Source organism: Tachyglossus aculeatus, chromosome Y4 (assembly GCF_015852505.1).
Source record: "Tachyglossus aculeatus isolate mTacAcu1 chromosome Y4, mTacAcu1.pri, whole genome shotgun sequence".
In the NCBI taxonomy this organism is placed as follows: domain Eukaryota; kingdom Metazoa; phylum Chordata; class Mammalia; order Monotremata; family Tachyglossidae; genus Tachyglossus; species Tachyglossus aculeatus.
This window is the reverse complement of record NC_052096.1, coordinates 1559549-1582753: the sequence shown is the minus strand read 5'-3', so window position 1 is coordinate 1582753 and position 23205 is coordinate 1559549. Positions and strand designations below refer to the sequence as shown.

The 23205-nt window shown below is 56.3% G+C and overlaps 1 protein-coding gene across 1 annotated transcript; it reads left to right on the top strand.

Moving 5' to 3' along the window:
• Positions 1-734: 734 nt before the first annotated feature.
• Positions 735-16002, top strand: ABHD16A (abhydrolase domain containing 16A, phospholipase). Its single transcript, XM_038768532.1, has 20 exons — positions 735-883; positions 3799-3855; positions 5152-5218; positions 6198-6284; positions 6702-6787; positions 8229-8302; positions 8418-8540; positions 9650-9764; positions 9892-9993; positions 10667-10730; positions 11245-11294; positions 11959-12082; positions 12519-12623; positions 12957-13020; positions 13116-13172; positions 13277-13339; positions 13446-13522; positions 14777-14875; positions 15017-15063; positions 15746-16002. Exons 1-20 carry the CDS (start codon positions 752-754, stop codon positions 15827-15829), a joined length of 1677 nt encoding a protein of 558 aa, XP_038624460.1. The 5' UTR covers positions 735-751; the 3' UTR covers positions 15830-16002.
• The last annotated feature ends 7203 nt before the right edge of the window (positions 16003-23205 follow it).

The following is a 23205-nucleotide window of genomic DNA, read 5'->3' as shown; positions in this document are numbered from 1 at the left end:
TCTCCCCCTTCTAGACTGCGAGCCCACTGTTGGGTAGGGACCGTCTCTATGTGTTTCCAACTTGGACTTCCCAAGCGCTTAGCACAGTGCTCTGCACACAGTAAGCGCTCAATAAATACGATTGATTGATTGATTGATTGAATGAATGAATAATGGCATTTGTTAAGCGCTTACTATGCGTGAAGCACCGTTCTAAGCGCTGGATCATCATCATCAATCGTATTTATTGAGCGCTTACTATGTGCAGAGCACTGTACTAAGCGCTTGGGAAGTACAAATTGGCGACATATAGAGACAGTCCCTACCCAACAGTGGGCTCACAGTCTAAAAGGGGGAGACAGAGAACAAAACCAAACACACTAACAAAATAAAATAAATAGAATAGATATGTACAAGTAAAATAAATAAATAGAGTAATAAATATGTACAAACATATATACATATATACAGGTGCATCGGGTAGGGACCGTCTCTGTTGCCGATTTGTACTTCCCAAGCGCTTAGTACAGTGCCCCGCACACAGTAAGCGCTCAATAAACTGAACGAATGGATGGTCCCTCGGAACGCACTAATATTGACCTGTTAGGGAGCCCGTACCCAGCCGCGCTGGGACGTTTTTCCCGCCGCGGCCGAGGCGCCAAAGAAGTCGCGGGGGACGGGGCGTGCGCGGTGACGTCACGCGCCCCGCCCCTCCCAATCGGGAGGGAGGGAGGGAACGGCTGCCGGAGCCGCAGCAGCAGCAGCCGGGGAGATGGCCAAGCTGCTGAGCTGCGTCCTGGGGCCCCGGCTCTATCGGGTCTACCGGGAACGGGATCCCGCCAGGCCTCCCAACACCGGGCCCGGAGGCCCACCTCCCCTCCCCACCGCCCGGGCCGGCTCCTGGGTGAGTCTTTCCCCTTCCCTCCCCCCCCCCGGGCGAGTTACATGGTATGGCCCAGCCCCCTCTCTGCAGCCTCAGCCCACCCGTCCCGGGAAGAGTCCATTCCCGGAAAGGGGGGGGAGGCCAGCCCGGGCCGGCTCCTGGGTGAGTCTTTCCCCTTCCCTCCCCCCCCGGGCGAGTTACATGGTATGGCCCAGCCCCCTCTCCGCAGCCTCAGCCCACCCGTCCCCGGAAGAGTCCATTCCCGGAAAGGGGGGGGGGGAGGTCCTGGATAACTCCTCACCTGCTTCCTCCAAATACCGCTCTCTCTGCCCCGATTTAACAGAGTTTTGTCGTAACCTTTTTTTTTTTATTGGCTCCACGACTCGCCTGCTTGCCTCCGATATACCTGTATATCTGTTTGTATTTATTACCCTGTTTTATTTGTACAGATTTAGTCTATTCATTTTATTTTGTTAATATGCTTTGTTTTGTCGCCTGTCTCCTCCTCTTAGACTGTGAGCCCGCCGTTGGGTAGGGACCGTCTCTATGTGTTGCCGACTTGGACTTCCCAATGATAATGATGGCATTTATTAAGCGCTTACTATGTGCAAAGCACTGTTCTAAGCGCTGGGGAGTTTACAGGGTGATCAGGTTGTCCCACGGGGGGATCACAGTCTTAATCCCCATTTTACAGATGAGGGAACTGGGGCCCAGAGAATAATGATAATAATAATGATGGCATTTATTAAGCGCTTACTATGTGCAAAGCACTGTTCTAAGCGCTGGGGAGTTTTCAAGGTGATCAGGTTGTCCCACGGGGGGAGCACAGTCTTAATCCCCATTATATAGATGAGGTCACTGAGGCCCAGAGAATAATAATAATAATAACGATGGCATTTAGTAAACGCTTACTATGTGCAAAGCACTGTTCTAAGCGCTGGGGAAGTTACACGGTGATCAGGTTGTCCCACGGGGGGATCACAGTCTTAATCCCCATTTTATAGATGAGGTCACTGAGGCCCAGAGAGTAATAATAATAATAATGATGGCATTTATTAAGCGCTATGTGCAAAGCACTGTTCTTAGCGCTGGAGAGGTTACAAGGTGATCAGGTTGCCCCACGGAGGACTTACAATCTTAATCCCCATTTTTACAGGTGAGGGAACTGAGGCCCAGAGAAGTCAAGTGACTTGCCCAAAGTCACACAGCTGACAAGTGGCGGAGCTGGGATTTGAACCCATGACCTCTGACTCCAAAGCCCGGGCTCTTTCCACTGAGCCATGCTGTTTCCTTTCCAAGCGCTTAGTACAGTGCTCTGCACACAGTAAACGCTCAATAAATACAATTGAATGAATGAATGATTCCCTTTTCCCCCCTTCCCTCGCTGGAAATGGATTGGGCCGTCTTCCCGTTGCCGCTTTGAAGCGTTTGGAAGGATCCTTACCTCCTTCCCCTCCCCACAGCACCTGTATATATGTATATATGTTTATTCATGTTTATTACTCTATTTTATTTGTACATATTTATTCTATTTATTTTATTTTGTTAATATGTTTTGTTTTGTTGTCCGTCTCCCCCTTCTAGACTGTGAGCCCGCTGTTGGGTAGGGACCGTCTCTATACTTTGCCAACTTGGACTTCCCAAGCGCTTAGTACAGTGCTCTGCACACAGTAAGAGCTCAATAAATACGATTGAATGAATGAATGAATGATCCATTCGTGGAGCCGGTGTTCAATGAGTGACATTTCTGCCAAGGCCCGCTGTGGTCCCCTGCTTTTCCCGCGGCCTCTCCACCCTGGGCTTCACTTCCACCGCCCCTTTCCCCCCCAGTATCCAGTTCTGCTTCTCCCTTTCCCAGCCGTTTGTCGAGATCCCAGTTTGAGGCTCCAGGCCTTCGGGTGACCCCGTTCTTGGAAAGAGACGGGGAAAAACTTCCCCGTAAATGCCCTCTTCCTCCTCTAGCAACGCTTGCCCCGAGTCTGTTTGCCATGTCTTCCTGTCCAGGTTTATAATTCAACAGCAGCGTGGCCTAGTGACAAGGGTCCGGGCCTGGAATGAGGAAGGACCTGGGCTCCAATCCCGGCTCTGCCGCTTGTCTGCTCCGTGACCCAGGGCAAATCCCTGCTCTGGGCCTCAGTTAAAATGGGAACTAAATTCCTGTTCTCCCTCCTACTCAGGCTTTGAACCCTGTGTGGGAAAGGAACTGTAGCCTGCACCTACCCCAGCGCTTGGAACAGTGTTTGGCACATCGTAAGCGCTGAACAGATAGCATCAAAAGCAAAACCAAACTGCCGTCGTTTCCCAAAGCAAACCCTCCACCTCCCCCATCATATTCTCGTCCGATCCCCTTGTAGCCAGAATCCTCTGAGCGAGGCTATTCCGGGGGTGGAGGGGATGGAAGAGAAGCTAATAATATTGTTGGCCACTGTCTCACTACCAACGTACTCCGTAGGTTTCAACCAATCAATCGTATTTATTGAGCGCTTACTGTGTGCAGTGCACTGTACTAAGCGCTTGGGAAGTACAAGTTGGCAACATATAGAGACAGTCCCTACCCAACAGTGGGCTCACAGTCTATAAGGGGGAGACAGAGAACAAAACCAAACATACTAACAAAATAAAATAAATAGAATAGATATGTACAAGTAAAATAAATAAATAGAGTAATAAATATGTACAAACATATATACATATATTCAGGTGCTGTGGGGAAGGGATTTGAATGATTTGAATTTCCACTGGAGGATTTGAATGCTCAGGGCCTGGTCCTCTGGAGAAATACTGGGGGTGGGGGTCCCCATGAGGAGCTGCCCGAGGGTCAGGGAAGAGTTGGGAGGAAGGTGCTGTAGTCTGGTTCAGTGGGAACGGGTCGAGGGCAGACTTGGCTGGAAGCTGGGGGAGAGGGGACAGGGGTCTGATCTCTTGGCCTTTCCCAGGAATCCTACTACCAGCCCCGGGCCCTAGAGAAACATGCGGACAGTATCCTGGCACTGGTAAGCGCGTTGCCCGTGACGGGGATGCGACGCTCCACCCCAGACCCAGCTGCATGCTCTGCCCCACCCCGGGTCCCCCATCCCTCCAGCCACCACGGTTTGGGTTCCGGGGTGGGCTGGTGGCCCTACGGGGTCAGGAGGCAAACATGTTTACCTTCTGCCTGAGACCGGCACGTGGCCCTCCCCAGGGACCCTACCTCCCAGGCAGCCCGGCCCTGGTTGTCATGCCAACCGCCTGTCCCTCCAGCCGGCGGTCCACGTGTCAGCACTTGCGTCATCGCGGGGAGAGCGGCCCAGGACTGTGAGCCCCACATGGGACGTGGGCTGTGAACAACCTCATTAGCTTGACTGTAACCCGGGGCTTAGTACGATGCTTAGCACATAGTGAGCGCTTAACAAATACCATTTAAAAAACAAAAAAACCCCGGCTCCTTGAAGGAATCCAGGGGTCTGGGGTGGCAATGGGGCACTGACCCTTTGAAAGGTGAAGCTAAGCAGATGGCCAACTCACCTGCCAGTGCTTCCCCCCCCTTCAGGTGTTGGTCCCCAGGCCCATCTGTTCACTGCAGGGAAGACAGGGAGGTGATTAAGCGCTTAGTACAGTGCTCTGCACACAGTAAGCGCACAATAAATACGACCGAATGAATGACTCTGGAAGTAAACTTAAAGCCAGAGCAGCAGTGTGCCTAGTGGATAGAACACAGGGGCCTGGGAATCAGAAGGACCTGAGTTCTAATCCCCGCTCCACCACTCATCTGCCGTGTGACCTTGGGGAAGACACTTCACTTTTCTGTGTCTCAGTTACCTCATCTGCAAAATGGGGATTAAAACTGTGAGCCCCACATGGGACAGGGACTTTGTCCAACTTGATTAGCTTATATCTGCCCCGGTCCCCTTTGTGCCTGGCACACAGTAAGTGCTTAACAAATGCCATAAAATAAAAAATTTTTAAAAGCCTCCCCACTTCCCGATTCTGTTCCAACATGGGCCCTTCCAACCCTCCCTCTCTCCCGGCCACACCAAGATGATCGCTCATGGAAAAGCCCATTTGTGAGAATGTGGGCAAAGTTTCCATTACCTTTGTCCTGGCACCAGGGTGGGTCCTCTGGAACGTGCCTGATGTCAACATGGTCTTCCCTCCTCCTCCTCCTCCTCCTCCACGCACGTCTCTTGGATCGGCCCAATCCTGGGGGGCAGGGGTCACTTTGGGAAAAGGGAAATTGGCTTTGGACATCATCGGCGGCTCCCGGGGCTGGTGTGGATGGGCCCCTCACCGTCCGTGTCTCTCCTCCGCAGGCCTCGGTCCTCTGGTCCATCTCATATTACTCCTCGCCTTTGGCATTCTTCTATCTGTACCGAAAAGGTGGGTTTCGGTCGGGGTTGGTGGGCAGATGGGTAGGGAAGTGTCTGGTTCTTGGCGCTGTGGAAAGTAATGGGGGAAAGTAAGGAGCATGAATCCTGCCCTCAGGGAGCTGACAGTCCCTGTATATATGTATATATGTCTGTACATATGTATTACTCTATTTATTTATTTTACTTGTGCATATCTATTCTATTTATTTTATTTTGTTAGTATGTTTGGTTTTGTTCCCTGTCTCCCCATTTTAGACTGTGAGCCCACTGTTGGGTAGGGACCATCTCTATATGTTGCCAACTTGGACTTCCCAAGCGCTTAGTACAGTGCTCTGCACACAGTAAGCGCTCAATAAATACAATTGATTGATTGATTGACAGTCACCTAACTCAGGCCTATATTAAGTGCTATCCTTAGCGCATTGGAGCAAATGCTAGCAGTTTGGCCTAGCGGATTGAGCCCGGGCCCGGGAGTCAGAAGAACCTGGGTTCTAATCCCGGCTCCGTTACTTGTCTGCTGTGTGGCCTTGGGCAAGTCACTTCGCTTCTCTGGGCCTCAGTTCCCTCATTTATAAAATGGGGATTAAGACCGTGAGCCCCACGTGGGATGTGGACTGTGTCCAGCCAGACGATCTTGTATCTACCCCTGGCACAAAGTAAGCGTTTAGCAAGTGCCATTTAAAAAAAATCCCACAAGAAACGGCATGGGGGGGGTCTGGTGGCCCGGAGGCCGGAGCATCATGGAGGGAGGGGGGATGTTGAGCCAGTGAAAGGGCTCAGGCCTGGGATGTCGGGGGGCAAGGGCTGGTGGGTGAGGGGGCAGTTGGGTGGCTTGGATTCAGAGCCCATCTTCCAGTCCACCCCCCAACAGGTTAGGGGCGGTTGGGTAGCTTGGACACAGTTCCTGCCCTCTGTTTAGGTTGGGGCACATCTGGGCAGCTCGCACTCAGCACCCGCCCTTTGGACCCCGCCATCTCCTTCCCCCACAGGTTACCTGAGCATGTCGAAAGTGGTTCCGTTCTCCCACTATGCTGGGACGCTGCTGCTGCTGCTGGCGGGGGTGGCCTGCCTCCGGGGTGAGTCCGACCACCCGCATTCCGGGGCGCGCTATTCCTCGCTTCCCTGGAACTCCGTTCTAACCCGCCTCCTCAGCCCAGCTCCCCCCAGGTCCACAGCTGTGGGACCTCGTACAAGTCATTTCACTCCTCCGTCCCTCCATCCCTCATCTCTTAAATGGGGATTAAGACCGTGAGCCCCATGTGGGACACGGGCTGCGTCCAACCTGATTAGCTTGTACCTACCCCAGCGCTTGGCACCGTAAATGCTTGATAAACTCCATTACAAAATAAAAGCAAAATCGGGGACCCCATCTCTCCAGCTTGAGAGCCCTGCTCAGCCCTGGACCTCCCATTCCCCCGTCCCCGCAACACTCTTGCCCAGAATCTGCTCTTCCCCCCTTCCATCCGCAACCAAGCTTCCTCTCCCCTCCCCAGGCATCGGCCGTTGGACCAACCCCCATTATATCCAGTTCATCACAGTCCTAGAGGATGCCCACAGGACTGGCACCCCAGAAAGCAAGGTGAGGTCTCCGGGGAGATGCCAACTAAGAGCAGCGTGGGGTTGGCATGTGATCTTCCAGAGAGGGGGAAGCCTGAGGGTGGGGGCTCCCCCCAACCCAGTCAGGTCTGGTTTTCCTCCCCAACCCCAAAATACTGGGAATAGCCAATGACGGGATGCCCTGCCTCCTCCCCTCTTGCTCTGCCACCATCATCAGTGGTATTTATTGAGTGCTTCCTGTGTGTGGAGCACTGTATTAAGCGCTTGGGAGAGAACAATAAAACAGAGTTGGTAGGCACGTTCCATGCCCACAAAGAGCCACATCTCCCGAGAGAGAGAGAGAGAGAGAGAGAGAGAGAGAGAAAGAGAGAGTGTGAGTGTGTTTTCCTCCCCCAACCCATGACTTTAATGGGATTTGTACTTCCCAACCGCTTAATACAGTGCTCTGCACACAGTAAGCGCTCAATAAATACGATTGATTGATTGATTGATTTTTGATTTGGAAATTTCCCCTATTTTCTAACAGTGGAGTGGTCCACAGAGGCCCCGGCCACGGTCCAAGCTCACACTCCCTCCGTGGTCTGTTTGCGGTCTATTCCACCATGAGTTGCGGGCGTGGGGAGGGTTTCCATCCACGCCCTGCATCCCTTCCACCCTGTGCCCTCCTCCCACCCCTTCAGAAATAAAAATTATCCCCAAGGGGAAGGGAATTCCCTGGCATGTTCCATTCTGAATCGGGGTGGGGGCCATCTCTCCCCGTCTTGCTTTCCACTAGGCCAGAGGAAGCAGCGTGGCCGGAGAACCAGAGGCCCTGGGTTCTAATTCTGGCCCTGCCACTATTCTAGAGAAGCAGTGTGGCTTAGTGGGAAGAGCATGGGCTTGGGAGTGAGAGGACATGGGTTCTAATCCCAGCTCTGTCGCTTGTCTGCCGTGTGACCTCGGTCAAGTCACTTGACTTCTCTGTGCCTGAGTTATCTCATCTGTAAGTGGGGATTGACTCTAAGCCCCACGTGGGACAACCTGATTACCTTGTAACTGCCCCAGCACTTAGAACACTGCTTGACACAGAGTAAGTGCTTAACAAATACCGTAGTTATTATTAATTATTATTATTAGCCTGCTGGGCAAATCACTTCTTGATCGCAGTTTTCCCCTCTGCAAAATGGGGTTTAGTCCCTGTTGTCCCTTCTACTTGGACCGTGAGCCCTTTGAAGGACCTGGATTGTGTCCGACCTGATGATCTAGTCTCTCCCTCAGCTCTTAGTACAGTGCTTGTGGCACCCAGTAAGTGGTTAACAGATCTTAGTCCCTGTTGTCCCTTCTACGTGGACCGTGAGCCCTTTGAAGGACCTGGATTGTGTCTGACCTGATGATCTAGTCTCTCAGCGCTTAGTACAGTGCTGGTGGAACCCAGTAAGTGGTTAACAGATCACCCCCGTTATTATTCCTGTCTCTGTCACCAGAAGCGGCTCTCCAGCTACAACTTTGACTTCAGGAGCTGGCCCATTGACTTCCACTGGCAGGAGCCCGGCACCCGGTGAGGCCCCCCGCCTCCCGGGGTCTGCTCCATACAACCCCGGCCCCCTCCTTCTCTGAGACCTCTGGCCCCCGTTGCCCCGCCACCCCGGCTCACTCCACTCTCCCGCTCACAGGAAGGATGCACAAAGCGGCCCCTCCCGTCAAGGGGTGGCCCTCCTACGTCCTGAGCCCCTTCACCGGGGGGCAGCCGACGGAGTCCTGGACCGCATCAAGAAGCTGCCCTGCCAGGTGGCCAGGTGGGGAGGGGCCCGGGCCGGGTGAAAGGGGCAAGGCCAGAAGCCGGGCGGGGACCGGGCTGGGGGATGGCGGGAGCCGGGCCTTGACCGGGAGGGGGCTTGGCAGGGGGTAAGGGACGGGGGTAGAGACCGGACGGGGCCAGAGACCAGCTGGCGGGTCAGAGGAGGGGGTGGCAAGGCAGCAGCCGTTAGCTCTTCCACCTCCAGCCTTGCGGGAAGAGATACGTAGCCAACAAGTAGCTCCGGGCAAGGCCAGTAGACAGGCCCCGAGCGGCCAGGGCATCACTGGGGGCCGGACTTCTCACGGTGGAGGGACTAGAGGAAGGACACGCCGGTTGGTCAAAAGCAGGCAGGCCTGAAAATGCAGTGTGGCTCAGTGGTAAAGAGCACGGACTTCGGAGTCAGAGGTCATGGGTTCGAATCCCGGCTCCGCCGCACGTCTGCTGTGTGACCTTGGGCAAGTCACTTCACTTCTCTGAGCCTCAGTTACCTCATCTGTAAAAATGGGGATTAAGACTGTGAACCCCACATGGGACAACCTGATCACTTTGTAACCCCCCCCCCAGCGCTTAGAACAGTGCTTTGCACATAGTAAGCGCTTAACAAATGCCAACATTATTATTATTATTATTATTATTATTATTATTATTATTATTATTATTATTATTATTATTATTATTATTATTTAGTGGTAAGTGCTTATTATGTGCCAGGGGGTACTGAGCGCTGGGGTAGATAGAACATAATCCGATTGGACCCAATCCCTGTTCTACCTGGAGCTCCCAGTCTACCTGTATATATGGTTGTACATATTTATTACTCTATTTATTTATTTTACTTGTACATATCTATCCTATTTATTTTATTTTGTTAGTATGTTTGGTTTTGTTCTCTGTCTCCCCCTTTTAGACTGTGAGCCCACTGTTGGGTAGGGACTGTCTCTATATGTTGCCAATTTGTACTTCCCAAGTGCTTAGTACAGCGCTCTGCACATAGTAAGCGCTCAATAAATACGATTGATGATGATGATGATGATGGAGTGAGCCCCGGCAGCCTATTGGCCAGCGGCCAGGCGCCTCGACCCCGCTGACCAGGGTATCTCTGCGCAGTTACCTGGTGGCCCACTCCCTGGGGCGGAGGATGCTGTACCCCGGCTCCGTCTACCTGCTCCAGAAGGCCCTGATGCCCGCCCTGCTGCAAGGCCAGGCCCACCTGGTAGAGGAGGTGAGACCCCCACCCCCGGCCCGCCCCGGCTGCTCACCTTCCGGCTCGGTCCGCTCGCCCACCTACCTCCCAAGTCTGCAGGCTCCCGAGCTAACCCTCCCCACCCCTCCTCCTGCCCCCCTCCCAGTGTAACGGCCAACGGGCCAAGCTGGTGGCTTGCGACGGCAACGAGATCGACACCATGTTTGTGGACCGGAGAGGCCCCCTGGAAGCCCGAGGCCAGAAGCTGGTGAGCCGGACGGTGGGGCGGGGGCCCAGTGGGAGGGTCCCAGGTGCGACGGCCCGGGGAGGGCGGCCTGGGAGACGGTCAGGGCGATCATCATCATCAATCGTATTTATTGAGCGCTTACTATGTGCAGAGCGCTGTACCAACCGCTTGGGAAGTACAAATTGGCAACATATAGAGACAGTCCCTACCCAACAGTGGGCTCACAGTCTAAAAGGCCAGTGGAATCAGAACCCGGCCTCAGGGGGACGGGTCGCCCGGGAGGGTCACGGAGGAGGAGCCGGAAAGCGTTCCAGCCTGGGGGAAACCGTGCGCTTCCTCTAGACTGCAAGCTTTTTGTGGGCAGGGAGCGTGTCTCCCAACTCTGTTGGATTGTCCTCTCCCAGCGCTTAGCCCAGTGGTCTACACACAGTAAGCACCTTTGATTCGTGAATTAATGATTCACTGATTCATCCCTTCTAGACTGTAAGGTTCTTCCCCCTGAGCTGCAAACTCATTGTGGGCAGGGAATGTGACTGTTATATTTTTGTATGGTATTCTCCCAAATGCTTAGTACAGTGCTCTGCACGCAATAAGCACTCAATAAATACGATTGACTGACTGGCTCAATACAGTGCTGTGCATACAGTACGCCTTCAATAAATACCATTGATTGATGGATTGTCCCTCTCCTCAGGTGATATGCTGTGAAGGGAACGCCGGCTTCTACGAAGTGGGCTGTGTCTGTACTCCACTGGAAGGTATGCGCCCCGCCCCACCTCGGTCCCCCAGCTCCCCCGATAGCAACCTGGTCCCCCCCATCCTCCGTCAGTGGTAATTATTGAGTACTTACCACGGCCAGGTCACCACGCTAAGCACTTGGGAGAGGACAGTAGAGGTAATAGACACATACCCTGCCCCTCAATCATCAGCATCTGAGTGCCTCCTGAAGGCGAGGCACTGTGCTAAGCACCTGGGGGAGTGTGACAGATGCTCCCATGTTCGCCGCCCTCCTCCAACGGGGGAGACAAGCGGAGCCCGAGGGACCCGCCCGTTAGGCTAGCCCACCCGGGATCCCTCAGTGTGTCCCGGGGTCCGTTCCCCGCGCCCCAAGAGCTCGGAAGGTTCCAGCTCCCCTGGAGCGGCCGGGTGACCGGCTGGAAGTCTTCCCCGACCCTCGGGAAGTTCCATTCCTCCATCCCGGTACGGCGGGAGCGGGGCGGGGCGTGGTGGGAGCTAAAAGAGCTCAGCCATCTTGCGCCTCGTGTGTTGCAGCGGGTTACTCCGTCCTGGGCTGGAACCACCCCGGCTTCGCTGGCAGCACGGTGAGACCAACCACCTCCTCCCTGTGTGGGGCGAGACCTCTGGCCAGACTTAGCTGGGTGGGGAGCCATTTCTTCACCTCTTTCCTCCTCCCCGCTTCTTTCCTCCTTCCGCTGATGCCCATCCCTCTACTCTGTAGAGAGTTCCCGTCCTTGGAGAAGGAGGAAAGAGGGGCACTTAGTTCGCTTTCTGTCTCTTCCCCTGCATTTGGCCTCGGTTCAGTCCACGCTCTCTATGTGTCTCTCTCTGTCCGCCTGCATGAGGCCTTGGGTCAGCCCGCTCTCTGTGACGCTCTGTCTCTCTCACCCTCCCGCTGCCATTCTTGGCTCAGGCCACCTTTCTGACCGTGGGTCCTGGAAGAATCCGATCCCATGGGGGAGAAATCTCCTCCAAGAGCCGTCCCTCTCACCTCCCGGATTGGGCAGATCCGTCCGTCTTATGATGAAGGGGGTGAAGGGGAGGCAGGGAGCGTCAGGGCGGAAGGGAGGCCGGACAGTCCCCGCTGCCTGCCACCCCCGTTCCCAACCTCTCCTTCGATGATTTCAGCCTACCTCTGTCATTGTTCCGTTTGGTTCGGATGGGAGGGAAAGGATCCATCCGTGGGAGAGGGAGCGGGGCATCGAGGTGCCGACTGAACCCCCCGATTCCCTCCTGTTTCCCCTGCAGGGTGTCCCCTTCCCCCAGAATGAAGCCAACGCCATGGATGTGGTCCTGCAGTACGCCATCCATCGGCTTGGCTTCCAGCCCAAGGACATCATCCTGTATGCATGGTCTATCGGGGGCTTCACAGGTAGGGGAGGGTGAGCAAACAGCCCCTCCCGTCAATCTACACACACAGGTGCATGCGCACGCACCCCCCACCCCCAGATATTCTCATCCCTGCACGGGCTCCTCAGCCCAGCCCACCCTCTTTTGAGGCTGGGGCTCTTCTGCTCCTTGGACCCTCCCACCAAGGTGGGGTGGGGAAGACCCTTCCTGGACAGGGGGAGGGGGACCACCATCCCGGTGGTGCCGGGGGTCAGGATGTTGGGAAAGCCTCCCCTCGGTTCTAGGAAAATGAGTCGCTCCTCCGGTCTCCTGTCTAACACTGGGATGTCCTGGGACAGTTCCATTCTGAAGGAGGGGAGAGCGGGAGGGGTTAAGTGGCCAGAATCCCGGGGATAGGTGGGCTCGGCCTGGATGGGGATGGGGAACTCCGGTCTCCAATCGCCCCGTCTTCCCCGCAGCCACCTGGGCCTCCATGTCGTACCCGGAGCTCAGTGCCCTGGTCCTGGATGCCTCCTTTGATGACCTGGTGCCCCTCGCCCTCAAGGTCATGCCCAACAGCTGGAGTGAGTGAGGGCCCACGTACCCACCTGCCTGGGACGGGCCGTTCCATCCCCGAGGGGTGGGGGGAGGTGCTCGCCGATCAGTCCATTATCGTAGGTGAGGTGGAGGTGGGAAGAATGTGTTTTTCCGTTCTTGGGAGGAAGGTGGCCGGGATGATGCTCCCCCGTTGGGCGACGTCCTTAAGGAATGGACCTTTCCGTTACTCGTGTGAATGTGGAGGGGGACAGCGGGCTGCACCATTTCCCCTTTTGGGTGGGCAGTGGGGTGCCCCCATTTTGCCCACGGGATAGACGGCTTCTAACCCCTTCCTCCTTCCCGGACCATCTCCCCTTCAGGGGGCCTGGTGACGCGGACGGTGAGGCAGCACCTGAACCTGAACAACGCCGAGCAGCTCTGCAGGTTGTAGGAGGGGTGGGAGGACGGGGGCGGGGGCGACCCCCCGGGACGGACCGTCGGATTAACCTCTCCAGGTCTGAAAACCTCTTCTCCCCCAGGTACCAGGGGCCGGTGCTGTTGATCCGTAGGACCAAGGATGAGATCATCACCACCACGTGAGTCGTGCCGAACTCCCGCCTCCCCCTCCGCAGCCATCTCCTCTCCTGGGGTTCTGCTACCCCGGCTCACCCTACCTCCCCACCCCTCTGGTCGTTTCCAGGGTCCCCGACGATATCGCCTCCAATCGAGGCAACAATCTGCTGCTCAGACTCCTTCAGCACCGGTGAGAAGCGGGCGTAAGGAACGGGGTCGCTGAGCATTGGCGGGGAGGGGGCGGCGGGGTGGGCCAAGCAGCGGCCTCAATCTCCTCTCCCCCCCAACCTTTTCAGGTACCCCCGGGTGATGGGGGAGGACGGACTGCACGCCGTGCATCAGTGGCTGGATGCGGGGTCGGTCTTGGAGGAAGGTGAGAGGGTCTGCGAGGAGGCTTGGGCGGTCCGTTGGTGGCATGTACTGAGGACCCCCTGGGTGAAGAGCACCGTACTAAGCGCTGAGGGGGGGCACAGGAGAGCTACTGGCCCCGGTCCCCACCCTTGAGGAGCCTACAGTGTAGTAGTTGTTGATCTGTTTTACGGTCTTTAAGTGCTTACTATGTGCCAGGCACATACTAAGCCTCAGTTCCCTCGTCTGTAGATTTTGAGCCCCCTGTGGGACAACCTGATCACCTTGTAACCTCCCCTGCGCTTTAGAACAGTGCTTTGCACTTAGTAAGCGCTTAATAAATGCTGTTATTATTATCACTAAGCGCTGGGGTAGATGCAGGATTGTCAGGTTGGACACAGTCTCCCTGTCCCAGATAGGGCGCATTGTCTTAATCTCCATTTTACAGATGAGGTAACTGAAACACAAAGAAGTGAAGTTCGTTCTTTCATTCAGTCATATTTGAGTGCTTACTGTGTGCAGAGCGCTGTACTAAGCGTTTGGGAAAGTACAGTACAATAAACAGCGATATTTCCTGCCCACAATAAGCTTACAGTGTAGAGGCGGGGAAACAGACATGAATACAAATAAATCCAGTTTTAGATATGTACATAACTCTGGGGCTGGGACGGGGGAGAGAGCAAAGGAAGCAAGTCAGGGCGATGCAGAAGGGAGTGGGAAATGAGGGAAAGTGGGGCTTATTCGGGGAAGGCGTCCTGGAGGAGATGTCCCTTCAATAAGGCTTTGAAGGGGGGGAGAGTCATTGTCAGATTAGAGGAGGGAGGGCGGACCAGGCCAGAGGCAGGACGTGGGTTAGGGGTCGGCGGCAAGATGGAGGCCCAGTGAGAAGGTTAGCACTAGAGGAGTGAAGTGCATGGACTGGGTAGCAGTGACTTCCCCAAAGTCACCCAGCAGACCAGTGGCGGAGCTGTGTTTAGAACCCAGGTCCACAAGGCAGAGTTGGGCTGATGCATTTATAGCTATTGCGAACAGGAGGAAGAAGACGGGTATATTGAGCGTCCACTGGGTGAGGTGTAGTGTGCTAGGTGCTTGGGGGATGTACAGAATAAGGATGCGGCCCATGGCCCACCCACGAGGAGCTTCCACTCGAAGGTGGCAGCACGAAAATGACAGGATGAGAGAGAGCCGAATAGGTTATCGCCTGCCTGGGGATGTTGGGGGTGGGGGGGTGGTACCTGAATGGCCCCCTCCCTGCCCTCCTCTCCGTCCTCTCCTGCAGCCTCAGTGTACAGCCAGGCCGAGGTGGATGAGGAGTGGTGCCTGTCCGTACTTCGCTCCTACCAGGCCGAGCACGGCAGCGATTTCCCCTGGACCGTGGGTGAGGCTGGGGCTGGTGGTCCTCGGGGGGACGGTCCCCAGGGCCTGGTGACGGGCCTCTCGGGTCCTGGGAGGGGAGATGGATGGTGGTGGGGGTGGGGGGGGTTGCGGGCTTGTGACCTTGACACCACCCCATCCCCAGGAGATGACTTAAGTTCTGATGGGCGTCGGCAGCTGGCACTGTTCCTGGTGAGTGTCTGTCCCCGTCGGGGCACGGGGGGCCCACGGTGACCCGGGAAGGGCCGGAGGGGGACGCATCCATTCCCAGGCCATCACAGTTCATGGGGGTGAATGGGGTGTGGAGGAGACCCTCAGCTGGTCAGAGCCGCCGCCATCGACGGGCAGGGAAATTGGGAGCCGTGCCCAGGGGGGTGGAGTGGCAGGTCAGGTGTGGAGGTGACCCTCGCTGGGGCTGGACTCGATCGAGTTCCGACTCCTGCCCCGAGGGCAGAAGGGCACATCCCTCTGTCCCCCGGTCCCGCGTTTTCCTTTTCTGTGCCTCCAGTGGCCCGCCGTCGTCCCTGGGCCCTTCCTCTGACACCCAGGACGCGGCCGTCCCTGACCCCGGGCTCCAGAGAGGCCGCGCGGGGGGAGGAGGCCGGGCCAGCGTTGGTGCCCGGTCTCGGCAGACCTGGGGCACAGCGGGGCAGGCAGGTGGGCACGGCGGCAGGGGAGTCCCCAGGCTAACACCTGCCGCTCAGTCGGAGGATGAACCAGGCGGTGCCCTTCTGGGGGTTTAAGTCCGGGACAATCTTGTACTGTGTCCCACCCTTGGTCACCAAGGGCTAGATTTGGGGGGGCGGGGGGCGGTGCCCCCATGTTTACCTACTTCCCCATCCTCTCTCCCTCTCCCTGCCACCTCTCCCTGTAGGCCCGAAAGCATCTGCACAACTTTGAAGCCACACACTGCACCCCGCTGCCCTCCCATGAATTCCAACTCCCCTGGCACCTGTAGTCCCCGGTCGGGAGGGGAGCGGGCTGGGGGCCCAGTCCTACGGCTGCATCATTTCTCTGTGTGCGTGTTCCTGTTTGCTGTTCTCTCTCCCACACACCCGGCCCCTTGGAAACACTCCCGGGGCCCCTCGTCGAGTACCCACAGATTATTAATAAAATAATTAATAAAAGGTATTTTTTCTACTCGGCTGGCCGTGTTAATGAGCAACGGGCCAGGACGAGGTGTGGGTGGGAGTTGGGGGGTGTTGGTTCCATTGGGTCTTGGGTTGGGGGGCATCTGGGGCCTGGAGGAGAGGAGGCAGGCTGCCAGAGTCTGGTCAGTCCTATTTATTGAGCACGTGCTGTGTGCCAAGCACTGTGCTGAGTGCTTGGGAGAGTCCAGTAGAACAATAAACAGTAAACAGACCTATTCCCTGCCCACAATGAGCTTACAGCCTGGAGAGGAGAGAGGAGCTGAGGCTGAGCGGAGAGAAGGTTGGGGGGTGGGGGGGAGCAGGGCTGGGGGCACGAGAAGCAGCGTGGCTCGGTAGGAAAGAGCCCGGGCTTTGGAGTCAGAGGTCGTGGGTTCAAATCCCAGCTCCGCCAGTTGTCAGCTGTGTGACTTTGGGCAAGTCACTTCACTTCTCTGGGCCTCAGTTACCTCATCTGTAAAATGGGGATTAAGACTGGGAGCCCCACGAGGGACAACCTGATCACCTGGTAACCTCCCCAGTGCTTAGAACAGTGCTTTGCATGTAGTAAGCGCTTAATAAATGCCATTATTATTATTATTGATGCCCATTGCCCTCGCCTGTTGTTCCAGATCTTCCAAAAGTCACCCCTGCCCCCCCTCAGTCCCTTCCCCTTCTGGCCCCCTCTTCAACTTTTCCATAATTCCCAGCAGTATCCTTGGTGTTCTCCTTGACTTCTCTCTCTCATTCAACCTACATATCCCACCTTCACAACATCGCTAAAATCCGCCCTTTCCTCTCCATCCAACCTGCTACCACGTTAATACAACCCCTCATCCTTACCTGCCTAGATTACTGCACCGGCCTCCTTGCTGACCTCCCAACCTCCTGTCTCTCCCCACTCCAGTCCATACTTCCCGCCGCTGCCCGGATCATCTTTCTACAAAAACCTTCAGGACATGTCACCCCTCTCCTCAAAAATCTCCACCTCGGAATCAAACAAAAAGTCCTCACCAATGGCTTTAAGGCACTCCATCACCTTGCCCCCTCCTACCTCATCTCGTTTCTCTCTTTCGACACCCAGCCCACACATTTCGTTTAAATATATTGGTGTCTGTGTCCCCCACTAGACTGTGAGCTCTTCGTGGGCAGGGATTGTCACTGTTTATTGTTGTATTGTTCTTTCCCAAGCGCTTAATAAATATGATTGAATAATAATTATGGTATTTGTTGAGCGCTTACTATGTGCTAAGTACTGTACTAAGCGCTGGAGTGGATACAAGCAAATTGGGTTGACACAGTCCCCCCGTCCCATGTGGGGTTCCCAGTCTAAATCCCCATTTTCTAGATGAGGGAACCGAGGCCCAGAGAAGCAAAGTGACTTATCCAAGGTCACACAGCAAACAAGTGGTGAAGCCGGGAATGGAACCCATGACCTTCTGATTCCTAGGCTTGTGCTCTATCCAATACGTCATACTGCTTCTAAGTGACAGATATTCATTCAATCAGTCGTATTTATTAAGTGCTTACTGTATGCACAGCACTGCACTAAGCGCTTGGGAAAGTACAGTTGGGCGAGTAACAGCCTCAGTTACCTCATCTGTGAAATGGGGATTAAGACTGTGAGCCCCACGTGGGACAAGTTGATCACCTTGTATCCTCCCCAGCGCTTAGAACAGTGCTTTCGCACATAGTAAGCACTTAACAAATGCCATTATTATTATTATTATTATTATTATTATTATAGTACAACAATAACCAGTGACATTCCCTGCCCAGAATGAGCTCACCGTCTAGAAGGTGGGAGACAGAAGCAGCGTGGCTCTGTGGAAAGAGCACAGGCTTTGGAATCATCATCAATCGTATTTATTGAGTGCTTACTATGTGCAGAGCACTGTACTAAGCGCTTGGCACTGTACTAAGCGCTTAGGCATGGGTTCGAAGCCCGGCTCTGCCAATCGTGACTTTGGGCAAGTCACTTCTCTGTGCCTCAGTTCCCTCATCTGTAAAGTGGGGATTAAGACTGTGAGGCCCCCGTGGGACAACCTGATCTCCTTGTAACCTCCCCAGCGCTTAGAACAGTGCTTTGCACATAGTAAGCGCTTAACAAATGCCATCATTATTATTATTATACAAATCAAGTGACAGATATGGGGAGGGGGCTCACCTTGATGAGGGCGGCCTAGTCATAGCACGTCCGGGAGGCCCCGGCAGACCCCCTGGGCGTCCTGCAACCCCCAGCGCTGCACCTTGGAGCGGTGAAACATCTTGTGGGTCTCCACCTGCCCGCTTCTGAAGAGGGCTTGAGTGGATCAGCAGGAGTCAGGAGAAGGAATTGGAGGAGGAGGAAGAAGGGGAAAAGAGGGAGGAGGGAGAGGAGGAGGAGGGAAAGAAAAGGAAGGAGGGGGAGCTAGGGGAGGAGGAGAAAGGCGGAAGGAAAAAAGGAGGAGAAAGAGGGAGAGGAGGAAGGAAAGAAAAGGGAGGTGGGAGAAGAGGACATGGAGAAGGAGGAGCAGGTGGGAGGCCTGCTGGAGACAGCGCAGCCCTGCCTCCTCCGGGCCTGCTCCGAGCGGGACCCCCGGGTGGCCAAGCAATCAGTCAGTAAATCAATCAGTGGTATTTATTGAGCGCTTGCTATGTGCACAGGACTGTATTAGTCGCCTAGAAGGGAGGCAGACATTAAAATAAATTGTAGGTGAGAACCTAAGTGTAGTGGGGCTGAGGGAGGGGTGATAAAAAGTGAACAAGTGCGAGAAGGGAATGGGAGGAGAGGAAAGCAGGAGGGCTCAGTCAGGGAAGACCTCATGGAGGAGACGTGCCTTCATTAAGACTTTGAAAGGGGGGAGGATTGGTGGTCTGTCAGATGTGGAGAGGGAGGGCGTTCCAGGCCAGAGGCAGGATGTGGGCAAGACGGGCGAGAGTGATATCCAGGGAGTAGGTTGGCCTTGGAGGCTGGATCAGGGTGGGGGCTCGGGAGCGGGAACGGGCCCGGAGGTGCGGGAGGGGGGTCAGGCCTGGTCCACGCTGTAGGTGACGTTGAGGAGATGGAGGAGGCGGTGGAAGGCCGGGCCGGGGCCGGGGTCCCGGGGGCGGTGGGTCGCACGGAGCTGGGCGCTGGTCCACGAGTTGCAGTAGTCGTATCGGCAGCACTGGGCTTGGTACCAGTAGCCCGTGGCTTTGAGGGCGCGGGTCTCCCCGCAGCGGAAGCCGCTCTGCCGGCCGCAGCCCCGCACCAGGTACTGCAGCTCGTTTTCTGCGGGACCCGCCGGCGAGCCTCACTCCCTTGACCCCCCCCCCCCCCAACCCTCGCCTTCCCACGGAGGGAGAGGCTGGCCCAGGGAGGGGGTTTTGAGGGGGTTAATGGTATTTGTTAAGCGCTTACTATGGGCCAGACCCTGTACTAAGCGCTGGGGTGGAAACAAGCTAATCGGTTTGGACACCGGCCCTTGCCTTCGTAGGCCTCACAGTCTTAACTCCCATTCTTCAGTTGAGGCGACTGAGGCCCGGAGAAGTGACTTGCCCAAGGTCACACAACAGGCGGGATTAGAATCCAGTCGTATTTATTGAGCGTCTGCCATCATCATCATCATCAATCGTATTTATTGAGCGCTTACTGTGTGCAGAGCACTGTACTAAGCGCTTGGGAAGTACAAGTTGGCAACATATAGAGACAGTCCCTATCCAACAGTGGTACTAAACGTGTAATCCAGGTCTTTTTGACTCCCAGAGCAGGGCTGTATACTACTCTAGTAAGACTGTGAGCCCCATGTGGGAGCTGAACGCTTGGAACGGTGCTCAGCGCTTTTAGAACAGTGCTTGGCCCAAGTAAGCGGTTATCAAATACGATCATTATTATTATTATTATTATTATTATTATTATCTCATATTGAAAAAAATGGAGGGGGTCTCCAAGGCGGCGGGTGGGTGGGGGCAGTCCGAAGCCATAGTGGATGGGGTCGGCCGTGGAGGGGCTCACCGTGGTGGATGGAAAGGGTCACGCAGGCTCGCCCGATGTCCGCGTTGCAGAAATTGGAGCCGTCCAGGCAGCCCTGGTTGGGGGTTTCCAGCAGACAGTGGTTACAGCGCAGGGCGGGAGCTGCGGGGGGAAGAAGTGGGGCCAGGACGGAGCCTCGGTCTCCCCTAGGCTGCCCCGTGCCCAAGCACACTTACCCCCGGCCCAGCAGAGCAGGGCCCAGAGCCCCATCACAATCCGGGCCTTCATTTTGGGGGTCCAGTAATCCTGGATAGGGAATCCCCCCAAACAGAGGGTCCCGGAACTCGGGAGGGAGGATGGGGGGCTAGTGGGGCCAGGCCGCTAGGCGCTCCGGGGTTATAACCTCCCTCCCTGGGGTGGGGACCCTGCCCCACCTCTACCCCCGCTCGGAGCCCCAAGGCCGGATCCGAGGCAGGAAAAGACAGTGTGTTCCCACCCACGGGTGGCTGGGAAGTTCACATGGGGCGGGGGCCCTCCTGGGAATCCAATTTAGTGACTGGCCTACTCCGTGTCCATTCCCTGAGACCCAGGTGTCCCGGCCCCCAGCCCCCGCTGCATGAGTCATTTTCGATGTCCTGATTTCTCGCCCACAAGCAGCACAGCCTGTCCTGTCTCTAAACTCTCTCCCTCGCTTTACCTGCTCCAGAAGTTCCCTCACTTCAAAAAGGGCAGAAGGGAAACTCCTCCTGAGTCGCCCCCCACTTCGCCTTCTCTAAACGTCAGATTTGAACCCAAGCTGGGGCTAGGAGGGGTATATGTTTGTACGTATTTATTACTCTTCACTTGTACATATTTATTTTATTCTGTTAATACGGTTTGTTTTGTTCTCTGTCTCCCACTTCTAGACTGTGAGTCCACTGTTGGGTAGGGACCATCTCTATGGGTTGCCAACTTGGACTTCCCAAGCGCTTAGTACAGTGCTCTGCACCCAGTAAGCACTCAATAAATACAATTGAATGAGTGAATGAATATAGGGTGCAGGTATAGGGGAAGCAGCGTGGCTCAGTGGAAAAAGCACGGCATTTAGCAGAGTTTTGAAGCAGCGTGGCTCAGTGGAAAGAGCGCGGGCTTGGGAGTCGCAGGTCATGGGTTCGAATCCCGCCTCCCCCACATGTCTGCTGTGACCTTGGGCAAGTCACTTCACTTCTCCGTGCCTCAGTTCCCTCATCTGTAAAATGGGGATTAAGACTGTGATCCCCACATGGGACAACCTCATCTCCTTGCATTCCCCCCAGCGCTTAGAACAGTGCTTTGCACGTAGTAAGCGCTTGACAAATACCTGCTCTCCTCCTCCTCGATGGTATTTATTGAGCACTTACTGTGTGCAGAGCACTGTTGGGAGCGCTTGGGAGAGTCCAATGCAATCGAGGTGGTAGAGAGGTTCCCTGCTCAAAACAAATGTAGAGTGCCGTCCCTCCTCCCCGCAGGGACCCAGGCGTCCCTCCCCGTGTGGGCGGGAAGGCTCTGTCCGTCCCGTCCCGGGCCTCCGGAGCCGCCCCACGGCGGGGAGGCTATAAATCGGTAGCTCAAGGCTCTGCCCTGGCACGCTCCCCCCAATTCCTCCGGTTGGGGTCGGCTGCGTTTGGCACTTGGGGGCTCCCGGGCCCCTGCGATGGAGCCCTCGGGGCTGCTGGGTCTCTGGGCCCTGCTGTGCTGGTCGGTGGGTGAGTCGGGGGGACTGGAGGGACGTTGGTAGGGGGTGCAGGGAGAGCGGAGGTGGTCAGCGCTGCCCGGGGGTCCGTCACCCCCAGGCTCCGCTCTGACCTGTTACCAGTGCCTGCTGGAGTTGGCCAACAGCACCTGCCTGCTGGACGCCGGGACCTGCAGCCTAAGGGGCCGCGCTGCCTGCATCATTGTCAGCATCCATCGACGTGAGGGATCCCAACCCCAGAACCACCCCCCTCCCATCCCATCCCATCCCGTCACCTCCTCTCTCCTGGTCCCGTGCTTCCCCGCCGGCCTTAAACGGGGCCTCTCCAACCCCACAGCCCGGCGGGTCCGAAGGGAGGGGCCTTCGGGGCCTGTACGGACCCTCCGGTTGTTCTTGCCTCCCCACTGTGGGTGGGAAAGAAGGGGACTGGGAGGAGAGGAGGAAAGGGAGAGGAGGAGGGAGAGAAGAGGGGAAAACTGGGGGTGGGGGGACAGGGAGGATGAAGGAAGTTAAGGTGAAGGAAAAGCCGCCACCCGGGTCAAGGCCGAGAGCCGGGGGCAGAGGAAAACCGAGGTCCTGGTGCGGCCCAGTGCCGAAGGGTGAGGCCTGGCGGCGGTGGGGCTGGGCCGGAGGCTGAGGCGTCCCCCGCCCCACTTGCCTCTGCAGCCCAGGACCCCCCGCACCTCATCAGCGACTGCCGGGCCGGTAACCAGCTACTGGACTGCGCCCTGACCCAGGCCTCGCCCATCCCGGGCCACTGGGTGTCCAGCCGCTGCTGCCTGGAGAACATGTGCAACCACCCCGACCACCGTAACCTCACCCGCCCCCGCTACACCGTCCACCGCCCGGCTCTCACCGACCAGCTCATGTTCCCACCCACCGCCCCGCCCGCCACCTCCCCGCCGCCGCCCCCCCACCCACGCCAAGAAACCCCCACCCCGCAGGAGACCCCATCGCAGAAAGCCGCCACGGAGGCCCACGGCCGGCTTCAGCTTCTGGGAGGTGAGGGCAGACTGACCGCCCCCCACCCGCGGGCTTCCCCAGCCCCCCCTAACTGCCACCTGCACCCTCACCCACTCCTGGACCCCCCGCTCAATCAACGGATGGCATTTATTGAGCACTTACTAGGTGCAGAGCACTGCGCTAAGCACTCGGAAGAGCCCAATCCGATGCAGTCGAGACACGATCCCTGCCCTGGAGGAGTTTACAGTCTAGCGGATCCTACCCAGCTGCTGACCCTCTCCAGGCTGGCCTTCTCCGGGCCCTCTCCCCTTCCCACCCATTCCTGCCTCCTCTCTGTCCCTCTACCCGTCCACCCCACCCTTGAGGGTCTCACGGGGTGGGGTTGACCCCGCAATAAACCAGCAGTCCAAGGTGTCTCTTCCCAGGTGCGTTGTCTGGAGTGGGAATGGAGTCTGTCTCTGGGGATCCCCCTGTCCCCCACCCCCCGGATCCCCTTCTCCCAGATGGCCCACTTTCTCCTTGCCCCAGTCTGCGCCAGGGGTAACGAGGACCGGCCTTTCTTATTTGGATTAAATTTTTATTGAAAGGTCTAGGGATTT

Excerpts from the sequence above, each read along its gene's own strand:
- ABHD16A (XM_038768532.1), top strand. The coding sequence starts at position 752 with ATGGCCAAGCTGCTGAGCTGCGTCCTGGGGCCCCGGCTCTATCGGGTC. Across the intron at positions 9,994-10,666 it reads AAGCCCGAGGCCAGAAGCTG|GTGATATGCTGTGAAGGGAA; the intron begins GTGAGCCGGACG and ends CCCTCTCCTCAG. Across the intron at positions 11,295-11,958 it reads CCGGCTTCGCTGGCAGCACG|GGTGTCCCCTTCCCCCAGAA; the intron begins GTGAGACCAACC and ends TTTCCCCTGCAG.